The sequence below is a fragment of the Hemitrygon akajei genome, chromosome 6, assembly GCF_048418815.1.
Source record: "Hemitrygon akajei chromosome 6, sHemAka1.3, whole genome shotgun sequence".
Lineage (NCBI taxonomy): Eukaryota > Metazoa > Chordata > Chondrichthyes > Myliobatiformes > Dasyatidae > Hemitrygon > Hemitrygon akajei.
The window spans coordinates 83,351,823-83,366,648 of record NC_133129.1 but is presented as its reverse complement, the minus strand read 5'-3'; the positions used below and the strand labels follow the sequence as shown (position 1 = coordinate 83,366,648).

Sequence of the window (14,826 nt, the reverse complement as noted above, 5' to 3'; positions counted from 1 at the left end):
AGACCAACACCTTAACCACTTGGCCACATCCTTTCATAATCTTCTACACAATCCACAACATAACCAATTTTGTATGCAGGATTACTGACCCATCTATCCACTTCATTCAGGTCATTTATATTACAAACCCCTTACGGATCCCTACAAACCTCAAGCTAAAATAAGTCCCATTAATAAGTTACCCCATTTCTTCTATGGGCAAGTCAACCCTAAAATCAAACAGTCAAACCATTTTGAGCCATTTGCTTTCATCATCTTGATGAGCCTACTACGTGGGTCCCACCTAAAATCCATATAGACAGCTCTCAAAGTTCTACCTTCACCACTCACCTTCACACCACAAAAAATCAATCAAGGTGGGAAGGGACTACTTGGTCCATACGCAGCCTACTAGAACTAGAGGTCTTAGGTTAAGAGCGAAATATTTAAGGCGAAGCTGGGGGAGGGGTGTGGAATCTTCTTCACAGAGGGTGGTGCAAGTGTGAAACAAGCTGCCAGTAGATGAGGTGAATGCATGTTGGATTGCAACATCCAAGAGAAAGTTGGATGGGTACATGGATGGGATGGGTATGAAGAATAAGGCAAAATAAGACCTGGTCACAATAGGTGAGCTGAAGAGCCCATTTCTGTGTGGCAGTGCTCTACGACTATAACTCTGCAATTGTCCTTCATTCACCATGGTTTCCCAAATGCTCATAGAACCCATTTCTAAGAAAGGATTCTCTTACCACTTATAAGCCACTTTCTGTTGACCTCCCCATCACTGATGCTAGACTCACTAGTTTAGTTTCTGGGAGTGTCTTTATTTCCCTTCTTGAACAAAAGAACATTAGCTGCTCACTGGTCTTCTGGGCTCTTGCCTGTGGCTGGGGAAATGGAGGACACAAAAAATGCTGTCAAAACATCAGCAATCTCATCTCCTGCCTCAGTAACCTGAGGTATTTCCCATCATGCCTTGAGATCTTATCCAACTTCTTGATATTTGAGTTTTTTTTTTAATGCTTTTTTTTATATTTCTCAAGCAGTCCCTTAACAGGAAGGCTACGATGCAAACTCTGAAGATATTTTATCAACACACACAAAATGCTGGAAGAACTGAAAGGTCAGACAGCATCCAATGAGAGGAATAAAAGTCAAAGTTTCAGACCGAGACCCTTTATCGTGACTGGAAAGGAAGAGGGCAGAAGCCAGAAGGTAGGGGGCAGGGAAAGAGCACAAGCTGGCACATAAGACGAGACCAGGTGAGGGAGAAAGTGGGTGGATATGAAATAAGCTGGGAGGTAATAGGTGAAAGAGTCGAGGGCTGAAAAAGCAGTCTGATAGTAGAGATCAAGAGCTGAAGAAGGAATCTGATCAGAAAGGATAGGGGACCATGGAAGGAAGGGGAGGAGGAGTGGGGAGCCAGAATGAGAACTGAAAAGGAGAAAACAGGGAAGGGGGTAGTAATTACTGAAGGTTAGAGAAATCGATGTTCATGCCATGATAAACCTTATAGCGTGAACATCGATTTCTCTAATCTCTGTAATTACTCCCCCTTTTATTCTTTGTCCACTTATCATTTTGACTCCCCTTTCACCCCTTCTCTGCTCCTCACCTATCACCTCCCTCTAGTTCCCCTTCTTCCCTTTCTTCCATGCTCTACTGTCCTGAGTAGATTCCCTCTTCAGCCATTTACCTTTTCTACCCTTCACCTCCCAGCTTCTTAGTTCATTCCCCCTCCCCCAACCTTGACCTTCACCTGGACTCGCCCATCACTTCCTGCCAGCTTGCACTCCTTACCCTCCCTCCAATTATTCTGCCTTCTGCCCCTTTCCATCCACTCGAGGAAGGGTCTCCTGAAACATTCATTCTTTATTTCCCTCCACAGATGCTGCCCAACTTGCTGAATTCCTCCAGCATATTGAGTGTTCAGAATCTCTCTTGTTAAAGATACTTTATTCATCTTTGATCACAACTCTGGAAACATCTCTTTCTAAATATTTATTAAAATTCCTGTTAAATCTGCTTCAACAACCCTTTCAGGAAATTGATTCTAGACTGCAACTTGAATCCATCAAAAACATTTTTAAATATTTTATTATAATATTGCTAAAACTCTAACAGATTTATCACATCAATCTTTCCTGCTTTAAGAACAGCCCAACCTCTCCAGCCTTTCCACTTAACCAAAGTCTCTCTCAAATTACCCAAAGGGTAACACAAGTGAACTTGTAAACTTGAATTGCAGAATATGCAGAACCACAACTGAGCTCAGTGTCCTGCCAAAAGACAGCAAAATAGGAAGATTAGACAATGGAAAATCATCTGCCTTGAATTCTAAGAGTTCAGATAAACATCATTAAGTCAAAGACTTTCCTTGCCTTTTCAAGTCAGAACTGCAGCTCAGGACCTCTTATAGACCAGTGACCCTAATTAGCACATGCACAAAACAGAAATTTTAAAATTAATTCCAAACTATCTCACAGAACCTTCACTTAACAAACTTTACATTGTCTACAATAAAAGGAGGGTAAGGTTCAGTAGAGCAGAAATTGAATCTGGGGAGTTGAGGAATTGTCTAAAGAGGCTTTGAAAGAGCACGTGTAAAGTTTTATTTTTTGCTGTTCATTCTTCATATTAAGGCCATAAAACATAGCAGAATCAGGCCATTCAGCCCATCAAGCCCGGTCCATCTTTTTAAAATTAGTTGATTAATTAGCCCTCTCAACCCCATTCTCCTGCCTTCTGCCCATAACATTTGTTAGCCTTACTAATCAAGAGCCCATCAGTCTCCACTTTAAATATACTCCACCTTGTCTGTGGTAATGAATTTCACAGATTCACCACTCTCCAAATAAAGAAACTCCTCATCTCCATTCTAAATGGAAGTCACAATTCTGAGACTGTGCTCTTTGGTCCTAGACTCCTCTCCACATCTATTCTTTTAGGCCTTCCAGTAGGTTTCACTCAACTTCCTCCTTATGCTTTTAAGCTTCAGTGAGTACAGGCCCAGAGCCATCAAACACTCCTCATACATTAACCCTTTCATTCCCTAGATCAGTCGTGAACCTTCTCTGGATCCTCTCCCACACCAATAAATCCTTTATTGAATAAAGGAGCTCAAAACTGTACATAATACCCCAAGTACCACTAATTTTTGTTATACTGCATGTCCTCTTTTGATTTTAATGCTGATCTTGATCTTCCTCATCAACCATGGTTGTCTTATACCCCTTTTAGAATTCTTCTTTGGGACGAACCTATCCTAGGTCTTTCAAGTTGCTCCCAGAAACTCTAGCCATGGCTGCTCTGCTGTCATCTCTGTTAGAGACAGAATCATAGAACACTACAGCATAGAAACAAGCTCTTCGGCTCATGTACTCTATGCTGAACAATTGTTCTACCTAGTTACATTGACCATAGCCCTCTTTACCCCTCCCATCCATGTACCCATCAAAATTTCTCTTGAATGTAGCAATTGTACCCACATCCACCACTTGCACTGGCAGCTCAGTCCACACTCTCACCACCCTCCGAGTGAAGTTGCCCGTCATGTTCCCCTTAAACATTTCATCTCTCACCATTAACCCGTAACCTCTAGTCCTAGTCTCAGCCAACCTCAGCAGGAAACGCCTGCTCCCATTTACCATATCAATACCTCTCATCTTCTACACGTGAGGGAGTAAAATCCTGATCTAAACACAAAAATACAACTGCAGATGCTGTGGATCAAAGAATACGTACACAACGCTGGAAGAACTCAGCAGGTCAGGCAGCATCCGTGAGAAAAGAGTAGCCAACGTTTTGGGCCGAGACCCTTCATCAGGAATCCTGATCTATACAACCTTTCCCTGCAACTCAGACCCTCAAGTTCCAGTAACATCCCCTTCTAATCAATTTTGGCTAGCTCCTCTCCCTCCTACCTCTGTAGTTCCCCTTACTCCATTGTAATACCAATACATCTGATGTCAACTTCCTCCTCAATCTGCAGGGCTGCCTGGCTTTTTCAATCTATCTGTATCGTAAAACCCACCACAACTATTGAATCATCCCTTTTTTTCTTTCTTAACATGCATTTTCCATCTCCCATTGTAATTTGCATCCCATATCCTGGCTACTGTTCGGAGGCCTGTATGCAATTCTGATGGGGGCACTTCCAGTAAGATGGCAGTATGTCTGATTGCAGCAGCTTCTATGGGTTCAACTAAATGTGTTTTTGTCCTTTACAAACTTTTTTTATGATCACAAGAACCTGCTGGACATAAAGAACTTAAAAAGTACTTCAGGTCTACCCCATCATAGAGTTGCTTATTGGCAGAAAGTGAAGGAGCTGGACTTGGTGCAGATCATACTGCTGCCCATGGCAGGGAGGCGTTGGAGTCAGTGCGTGAAGGCAGCGTGCAGTCTAACAGTAAGCAATTGCCTTAGTCACTTTTCTTGTGATCACCAAAGCCCTGCTGGACATTGATAATGTTGAATGCTGCAAGTCCAATTCACTGATATATATTGACAGACAGCATGGCCTCAGTCGTAGTGAAGACTAGGCCCCAAGCTGCAGTGCCTCCGGTTTACAGCCGCCCAGGAGAGTGGTGCGGCATCGAAGCTGGAGTCAGTGCTGCCACCCCCCTCCGCAGTGTTAGCTCAGTAGAAGACAAGGTGTATTGCATTCAATTGCAAACTCCTGCAGCATTCATGAACACAGGGGCTTGGACTATTTTTCCGATTGACCGTACTTTACTAGTATCTTATGTGCATGACTGTTGGTTCTGTGCTTTGCACAGTAACACTTTCATTTGACTGTATGCATAGGTATTCATGTATGGTTGAATAACAATTCAATTTGAACTTGAATCTTGCGGTTTCTTAACTTTACCCACAAGGATTCGACATTTTATTTTAATCCTATGTCACTTCTTCCTAAGAATTTGATCTCTTTTTTAAAAAAAAAACCAAGAGCCATCCCAGCACCCCCTTCTGCCCACCTGTCTATCCTTGAATGCTAGGCTCCCAACTGTGATCTTTCAGCCATGACTCAGAGATGCTAACAATGTCATACCTACCAATTTCTAACTGCACTACAAGATCTACTTTTTTCTGTATACACCATGCATTCAAATACAACATCTTCAGTCATGTTTTCACCACCCTTTTCAATTGTGTCTCCATATTACTAAGATAAACTCTTATTCCTTTCTAAACTTTTTGGCTTTAATTCTGGCAACTTCTGTAAACTCTCTGCACTCTCCTTCCCTTTCACTTTTACAAACTGTTAAGCCCCAGCTCCTCAACTCACAGCTCTAGTTATGTGATTCATCAGGACCCTGGTCCCAGCATAGTTCAGGTGGGGCCCGGTCCATCATTTGGATAGACGGTCTGACTAGGAGGAGTCAGCATGAATTTGTGAATGGGAAATCACATACTTTGTGTGGTCTTGCAATTTGGTAGAAGGAATAAAGACAGACTACTTTCTAAATAGGGAGAAAATTCAAAAAAATAAAATCAGAGGTGCAAAGGGACTTGAGAGTTCTTGTGCAGGATTCCCCAAAGGTTAACTTACAGGTTGAGTCAGTGGTAAAAGCAGCAAATGTAATGTTAGCATTTATTTCGAGAGGACTGGAATAAAAAAGCAAGGATATAATGTTGAGACTTTGAGACATTGGTCAGACTGCACTGGGAGTATCGTGAGCAGTTTTGGGCCCCTTATCCAAGTAATGATGTTCTGGCATTGATGAAGGGCCAGGAGGTTCACAAAAGTGAACATATGAGAAATGCTTGATAGTACTGTGCCTGTACTAGCTGGAATTTAGAAGATTTGGGGGGGGGGGGGGGGATCTGATCGAAACATATCAATTATTTAAAAGCCTAGATAGATTAGATATGAAGAGGATGTTTCCTATAATAAGGGAGTCTAGGACCAGTGGGAACAGGCTCAGAATAGAGGGATGTCCATTTAGAAGAGATGAGGAAGAATTTCTTTAGCCAGAGGGTGGAAAATCTGTAGAATGGCTGTGGAGGCCCAGTCACTGGGTATATTTAAAGCAGAGGCTGATAGATTCTTGATTAGTCAGGACGTCAAAAAAGGGAGAAGGCAGGAAAATGTGGTCACAAGGGATAACAAGTCAGCCATGATGAAATGGTGGAGCAGACTCAATGGGCTGAATGGACTAATTCTGCTCCTATATCTTATAGCATTATGGTCTCACCAGTCCAGGCAGTGAATATAGGAGCTGAGACATGATGTTGCAATTGTGTATGTTGTTGGTTAGGCCACACTGTTATAGAAAGACATGGGTAAACTGCAAAGAGTGTACAAAAGGTTTACAAGGACGTTTGTGACTGTCGAGTGAAAGGGAAGAGGTTGGCCAGGCGAGATCTTTATTCATTAGAATGTAGGTGAATGAGCAACGACCTTACAGAAACGTTTAAAATTATGAGAGGCAATTACGAGAGATAAGGTGTACAGTAACACTCCCCCCCCCCCCCCCCACCCGCCCCAAGGTAGGGGAGACCAAATCGATGGGGCATAGTCTTGGGGTGAGAGAAAAAGATTTATAAAGGGAGCCAAAGGGAAACTTCAAGCAGACGGTGGTGAGTGTATGGAACGAGCTGCCAGAGGATACTATTGTTCCTGCCTCAACGGTATCATGTTACAGAGGAAGATGGGGCAGAGCCGGCGTTTGACCCATATCCTGAGTGGCCCAATGGTCAGCATGAGTTTGTTGGGCTGAAGGGCCTGAATCCATGCTGTACTTCTCTATGAATCTACTGCCATTATACCAACAGTTGAATGAATCACTTTTCCATCTATTGTCCATCAGAAACATTCCACACAATTTATAAATCAAATTACTTACTGATACTTGTAACAAAATGTTGAAGACACTCTGTCATTGAATTCTTCAACGGAGGTTTCTGCAGTAGGCTTAGGTGATGCGGAAAAATAAACATTATGTCGATGACAACACTGTGTATAAGCTGCAAATAGAGGAATGTCATGAGAAAGAACAGTCTGCATTCCTCATTAAATGGATAAAGACATTTCGCTTTATCAAAAGTTAATTTCCAGGAAGGGGAAAATGACTACACTTGGCCAGTATCAGGGGATCGATTCATATGGGGAAAATGTATGTGGCTCCATCAATCCCAATCTCCATATTTCCTTCTGGTGTTAAATGTTAAGAGCCAAGTCTATACTGGCTCTGAGCATTCTCATTCCTCCATTATTTCTCCCTGTAACCTCCTCTCTCCAAATTGCTATCCACTGCACACCAAGGGCAATTTTCAGTGTTCGATTAACCTGTCCTGCTCGTTTTCCGTAGCTGCCACAGGCAAGCTCATCAATGCATCTACTTCCTTGGGAGGCTAAAGAAATTTGACACGGCGGCATGTAGTACGGTTAGCACAACACTTTACAGTACCAACGATCTGGGTTCAGTTCCTCCCCCTGACTGTAAGGAGTTTGTATGTTCTCTCCGTGACCACATGGGATTCCTCTGGGTGCTTCAGTTTCCTCCCACAGTTCAAAGATGCACCCATTGGTAGGTTAATTGGTCATTGTAAATTGTCCCATGATTAGGGTAGGGTTAAATCGCGGGTAGCTGAGCAGCATGGCTCGAAGGACCAGAAGGACCTACTTGGCTTTGGATCTCAGTACCATCAACCCTTACCAATGTTTATCGATGCACTATCGAAAGCATCCTATCTGGTTGCATCACAGCTTGGCATAGCAACCACCCTGCTCTGAAAAGAAACTTAAGAGTTTCACAGCTCATCACAGAGACCTCCCCTCCATGGACTCTTCACTGCCTCAGAAAGTAGCCAACATAATCAGAGACCCGATGAAACCTGGACATTCTCTCCACTCCCTGCTCTCATTTCTCTGTAAATTGGGATTCACAGAATTTCAGAAAGCTATTCAGATTCAAAGTTAAACAAAAGTCTAAAATGATTGTGAAAGAGCACTGTGTACAAAAAATTTCTTTGATTTTGCTTCAGTGTAAGAAGTAGAAAGATGCCTTACCTTGAGTGCAAGCAAGTCTTTGCCCAAGCTATAACCGATTAAAATAGTATCAGCACTAAGGATTTGTAGTAATGTTCTCTGAACATCACCAAGAGTTGTTTTTGCATTCATTAAATCCTCTTGGGATACTCCAGAAAGCCTACAAAATGACGTTAAGAAAAAGAATCCACATCTTGGATAGGATAGTAAAAACAGATGCAGGAAATACTGGTCAGGACAGGCAGCATTTGTGGAGAGATACAAAGCAAATCTTTCAACTGGGGTGGCATGCAGCGTAGTGGTTAGCACAGTGCTTTACGGTACCAGCAACCTGGGTTCATTTCTTGCTGCGGTCTGTAAGGAGTCTGCATGTTCTCCCTGTGACTGTGTCAGTTTCCACTAAGATTCCCAAGTAGTACAGGTTGGTACATTAAGTGGTCATTGTGAATTATCCTGTGATGAGGCCATGGTCAAATCAGGGGCTGCTCCGTGCTGTATCGCAATAAAGTACAGCAACTTTTCAGAAATTCACATTTATAAAAGGGTCACTAACCTGAAACACCATCCTCTTTTCCTTTCTCTCTGCATATGCTGCCTGACCTGCCAAGCATTTCTAGCATAGAATTGGAGGATTACAGAACAGAAACAGGCCCTTTAGGCCATCTAGCAAATGATAAGCTGTTATTTTGTCTCATCCCAGTGATCTGCACCTGGACCATAACCATCCATACCCCTCTCATACATGTACTTGAAGCATTTCAGAGAAATTTGTTTAAGCAACACCCCCCCCCCCCCACCCCAGTGAGTTATGTTGTTGCCTGGATTGGGGAGCATGCCTTATGAAAACAGGTTGAGTGAACTCAGCCTTTTCTCCTTGGAGTGACGGAGGATGAGTAGTGACCTGACAGAGGTGTACAAGCTGATGAGAGGCATTGATCATGTGAATAGTCAGAGGCTTTTTCCCAGGGCTGAAATGGTTGCCACAAGAGGACACAGGTTTAAGGTGCTGGGAAGTAGGTACAGAGGAGATGTCAGGGTCCAACATGTAACTCTCCGTAACTTCCGCCACCTCCAACGGGATCCCACTACCAAGCACAACTTTCCCTCCCCACCTCTTTCTGCAGGGATCACTCCCTACGCGACTCCCTTGTCCATTTGTTCTTCCCCCCGCCCCCCCCCCCCATTCCTTCCCACCGATCTCCCTCCTGGCACTTAACTTTGTAAGCGGAACAAGTGCTACACCTGCCCTTACACTTCCTCCCTCACCACCATTCAGGGCCCCAGAAGTCCTTCCAGGTGAGGCAACACTTCACCTGTGAGTTTGCTGGTGTGGTATACTGCGTCCGGTGCTCCCTTTTATATATTGGTGAGACCCAACGCAGACTGGGAGATCATTTCACTGAACACCTATGCTCTGTCCACCAGAGAAAGCAGGGTCTCCTGGTGGCCACACATTTTAATTCCACGTCCCATTCTGATATGTCTATCCATGGCCTCCTCTACTGTCAAGATGAAGCCACACTCAGGTTGGCGGAACACCACCTTATATTCCATTTGGGTAGCCTCCAACCTGATGACATGAACACTGACTTCTCGAACTTCCATTAATGCCCCTCCTCCCCTTCTTACCCCATCCTTTATTTATTCCCCCCCTTTTTTTTCCTCTCTGCCCATCACTCTTTACCTATTCTCCATCTCCCTCTGGTGCTCCCCTGCCCCCTTCTTTCTCCCTAGGCCTCCCGTCCCATGATCCTTTCCCTTCTCTAGCTCTGTATCCCTTTTGCCAATCACCTTTCCAGCTCTTAGTTTCACACCTCCCCCTCCTGTCTTCTCCCATAATTTTGGATTTCCCCCTCCCCCTCCTACTTTCAAATCCCTTGCTATCTTTTCTTTCAGTTAGTCCTGACGAAGGGTCTCAGCCCAGAATGTTGACTGTACTTCTTCCTATAGATGGTGCTTGGCCTGCTGCATTTGCGTGCATTACCCAACTCCCTGAACTCACTTTGCATAACATCACACCCTTCCAGCCTATGTCATAGGTCATGATCTCTGGCTCCTCACCCTCTCATTGCCCATTGAGAATGCTATGGACTCAGATGTCCCTAACCATGGGATGCAACATACCATCTTGTTCTCATCCACAGGATCTCCAGTCTGTTCCCTTAACCAATGAATCCCCTATCACTGGAGAGGAATAAAGAGTCAACATTTCAGGCCATGACCCTTTATCAGGACAGGAAAGAAGGGGGAAGAAGCCAGAACAAGATGTTGGAGGGAGGGGAAGGAGTACAAGCTGGGACATGATAGGTGAAGGGGAAGATAGGTAAGTTGAGAAGGGAGGATGAAGTGAGAAACTGGGAGTTATTAGTGGAAAAGGTAAAGGGCTGACGAAGGAGCCTCAGAAGAGAGAGGACCATGGGAGAAGGGGGAGGTGCCAGAGGAGGCTGATAGCCAGATGAGAGAAGGCTAAGAGGGAAGCCAAAATAGGGAATGGAAAAGGAGCTAAGGGGACTTGGTAGTGGGGGAGAAATTACTATTTGGGTAGCCTTCAACCTGATGGCATGAACACAGATTTCTCCAAACGGTGCTGCTCCTCCAAGCAGAGAGTGGCCTCATCATGGCGGCAAAAACCACGGACTAACATGTCGGAGTGGGAATAGGGAGAGGGATTAAAATGGCTGGTCACCAGGAAGTCCTCCTTGGTGCACACGGTGTGAAGGTGCATAGCATTTGGGGTCTGCAAGCATCTGCAGCTGGATGCGATTCTTGAAGGTGTAGTCAGCCAGCAGTCTCCTTATCATCCCACATTCTGCAAGAGGAGCATTCCACTGACCCGACTGTCCTTCCTTCTGCTCCAACTCTTCAACAAACTCCCGACTAAAACTTACCTTGGCCTCCACCTCTTCTCACTGAAGCCACATGAGTCAAAGCCTCATCTCCCCACTCAACGTAAACCTAACTTCTTACTGGGCCTTGCCGTGCCCAATTACCCAAAGATCTCAAGCTCTGCCTACAGTTCTGACAGGCCTCACTTGCTTTTTAAATCTTGCGCTCATTCACCAGAAGCAATAACTCGTACAATCTCAAACTTTACCGAAACTTTATAACCACACATTTGATATTTGCAGGTTTCCACTAGCTGTCGTTCTTTGCTTTTGGATGATAGCTCAATTTTAAACCATTAAACCAGGAATATACATACATGGCTAGCAATACTTACCTTGTGTTGTAATCAATTACTTCATTTTTTGGTTTAACAAACTCATCATAAACCACTTCAAGATTGGCATTGATCACACTGACACGAGCCAGTTCAGCTCCTTGTTTTGTGTAGCACTGGAAGAGAAAAGTTGGTTCTTATATGGGGGGAGAAAACAAGCACTCCTATTTGGCTACATCCAATGTCAAGCATGTGTTGTACTGTACAGGAACTCTAGATAGTGGATATATAACATGCAGTATCACACACACACACACAATTACGAGAATCAAGGGACACGTTGATCGTGCCAAGGTAAATGACTGACCATGACCTTTTTGACCAGCACATCAAGTTGAAGGCCATCAACTGCCGCCTTCTGTTTCAATTTCTTATGTTCTTTTTGATGTAAATACCCCAATAGGGCAAAGCATAAACGCATACCTGACCCAGCAGGTGCCTTTCAGGTAAATGTCAGTCATTCAGGTATGGGGAGGTCTAGATACTGGAATGACATTCAAGTCCAATCACAAACTTGCACTGGAGCAAGGTACTATTACACAGAATTCAGAACATTCAAAAATGCCTTTTAGATCAAATGGTTTATACTAGTTCAAAGTAAATTTATTAAGTAAGTTTATGTCATCATATGCACCACTGAGATTTATATTTTTGTGGGCATACTTAGTAAATCAATAATAAAGCCAGTGGAAGACTGCACCAACTTGGGGATCCAACTGGTGTGAAAAAGACAAACTGTGCAAATACATAAAGAAATAATAATTATTAAGTATTGAGAATATGAGATGAAGAATCCTTGAAAGTGAATGCAAAGGTTGTGGGAATATTTCAATGATGGGACAAGTGAAGATGAGTGAAGTTATCCCCTTTGGTTCAAGACCCTAATGACAGAGAGTAATAACTGTTTCTTAACCTAATGATGGTGAGTCTTGAGGCTCCTATACCTTCTTCCTGATGGGAGAAGAGAGAATGTCCTGGGTGGGCAAGAACCCTGATGATGAAAGCTGCTTTACTGGGACAACACCATGTAGATGTGGTCAATGGTAGTGAGGGCTTTACCTGTGACAGACAGGGCCGCATCCACTACTTTTTTGTAGGATTTTCTATTCAAGGGCATTGGCGTTTCCATCGCAGGCCGTGATGTAACTCGTCAATATACACTCCACTACACATCTATAGAAGTTTGTCAAAGTTATAGATGTCATGCCAAATCTTTGCAAACACCAAAGGAATTGGAGATTGTGTTGTGCTTTCTTCATGATTGCACTTGTGGCTGGGCCCCCGGACAGGACCTCTGAAGTAATCTAACTGAGGAATTTAAACTTGCTGGCCCTTTCCAACTCTGGTCCTCTTATGAAGACTGGCTCATGGACCTCAGGTTTCCTCCTCCTGAACTCAATAACCAGCTCTTTGGTCTTGGTGACATTGAGTAAGAGATTGTTGTTGTGGCAGTACTCAGCCAGATTTTCAGTTTCCCTCTTACATTCTGACTCGGCACTACCTACAACAGTGTTGCTGTCGGCAAACTTGAATATGGCATTGGAGCTGTGCCTAACCACAGTCATAAGTGTAAAGTGAGTAGAGCAGAGGGCTAAGTACACAGCCTTATGGTGCACCTGTTCTGATGGAAATCATGAAGGAGATGCTGCGAATCCAGATTGACTGGGGTCTGCGAGTGAGGAAACTGAGGATCTAATTGCACAAGGAGGTATTGGGGCCAAGGTCTTGAAGCTTATTGACTTTGAGGGGATGATGGTATTGAATGGTGAGCTGTAATCAATAAAGAGTTTCTTCTCCCAAACCTGCCGGCCAGTACACCCACTCTTCTGTTACTCAATCACCTAAATTTCAGACAGCTAACTGTTCAACATCAATTATTCAATTTCAATTAAAAATCACTTAGATTGTTAAAATATTAATACAATTGAATTATTTATTCTCACCAAGTCATGAGCAATAGCCATTACTTTTTTCTGATTTTTGGGGGGCCTAAAGACTTCAGACAAAAACTGGAGGAAGTGGTGGTGAGTGGGACTTGGCACTGGTTGGAACTTGGGATCCTGAGACATAAATTAAGGTTTCAGCAGTAGCAAATTAGAAGTGGTGGTAGTGGTGCAGGGAGCAGGTTGACAGCATGGCTTAGACAGATAAAACACAAATGATTGAAGTATTTCTCCCCCTTGAGACCAACATTCTATTTACTTACTACTTCTGAGTTTACTGCATATATGCCAGGATTCCCATCAAGAGGCAGTAGCTTAAGATAAGTCTTCACAAATCCATCAAGATTCTCTTTTTGATTGTAGACATGCAACTAAAAGACATAACCAGTATTAAATACCCAACATTCAAGGAGCATTTCGCAAAAACAGAACATCGCATCCCAGCATCTCAAAAATGCTGGATCGGAGTGAACGAAGGCCAATCTTTCATTAACCAGCCATTGTGGAAACTACAAGCTTATGTTGACCCACTATTCATTAACAATGCACAAGGTATCAGAAGAAATCCAAATAACAGAGCTATACAATGGAGAAAAAGCCCTTTCAGTCCATCTTACCCGTGACCCACTATTCATTAACAATGCACAAGGTATCAGAAGAAATCCAAATAACAGAGCTATACAATGGAGAAAAAGCCCTTTCAGTCCATCTTACCCGTGACCCACTATTCATTAACAATGCACAAGGTATCAGAAGAAATCCAAATAACAGAGCTATAAAATGGAGAAAAAGCCCTTTCAGTCCATCTTACCCGTGACCCACTATTCATTAACAATGCACAAGGTATCAGAAGAAATCCAAATAACAGAGCTATACAATGGAGAAAAAGCCCTTTCAGTCCATCTTACCCGTGATAAATATATAATAATTATATTATATAATATAATTTATTATATATTATAATAAATATATAATACTTATTATATTACTCAAATAAGTAATCCTATTTGAAATAGAGTGTTGACCAGCGACCAATCCAGACACCAGAAGCTTGAGAAGAGGTGATTTCACTCAGCTCCACTGCTCGATAGAAAAAGGGAGCAGTGGGTCGTGGCAGCATAATAGAGCTTTGACCAGCTACCAATCCGGACATGAGAAGTTTGACAGGAGGGGATTTCACTCAGGTGCACTGCCCGAGTAGAAATGGGAAGCAGCAGTCACGGCAGCCATCACAGAGTTTTGGTCAGTGACCTACCCATGTTTGAGATTGATTAGCAAGAGCATACTAAAGGAAGGTGGGGGCAAGTGCAGCAGCCATTGTCAGAATGGTGATCTTGAGGCTTTAGCTCTTCAAGGCTTCAGTCAGAGAAATCAAAGAAAAGCTTTAGGTTAAGTTTTTTATTTTCCTTCCCTTCTTTATATCTGCTCAGCTAGGACAGTAGAGATGCCAGGCAGGACAGTGGAATGCTCCTATTGTGGGATATGGGAAGGCAGTGTTCCTGACTACAACTGAAAGAATTGTATCCAGGTGCAGCTTCTAACAAACCACGTTAAGGATGAACTCCGAAGCATTTGGGAGGCCAAGAGGGTAATAGATAGGACATTATAGAAAGATATTTACACCCAAAGTGCAGGGCACAGGAAACTGGGTGACAGTCAGACAGGGGAAGGGGTTAAGGAGCCAG

At 43.4% G+C, this 14,826-nt stretch overlaps 1 protein-coding gene across 1 annotated transcript in view; it reads right to left on the bottom strand.

The window, feature by feature from the left end:
- Positions 1 to 14,826, bottom strand: part of LOC140728732 (RNA exonuclease 1 homolog) — a 54,395-nt gene that overhangs the window by 2,211 nt on the left and 37,358 nt on the right. Inside the window, exons 9-12 of the mRNA XM_073047684.1 lie at positions 13,405 to 13,512; positions 11,199 to 11,314; positions 8,000 to 8,138; positions 6,834 to 6,954 (exon numbers count right to left, since the gene is read on the bottom strand). Of these exons, the coding sequence (XP_072903785.1) occupies positions 6,834 to 6,954; positions 8,000 to 8,138; positions 11,199 to 11,314; positions 13,405 to 13,512 (484 nt within the window). The remainder of the gene's footprint in view (positions 1 to 6,833; positions 6,955 to 7,999; positions 8,139 to 11,198; positions 11,315 to 13,404; positions 13,513 to 14,826) is intronic.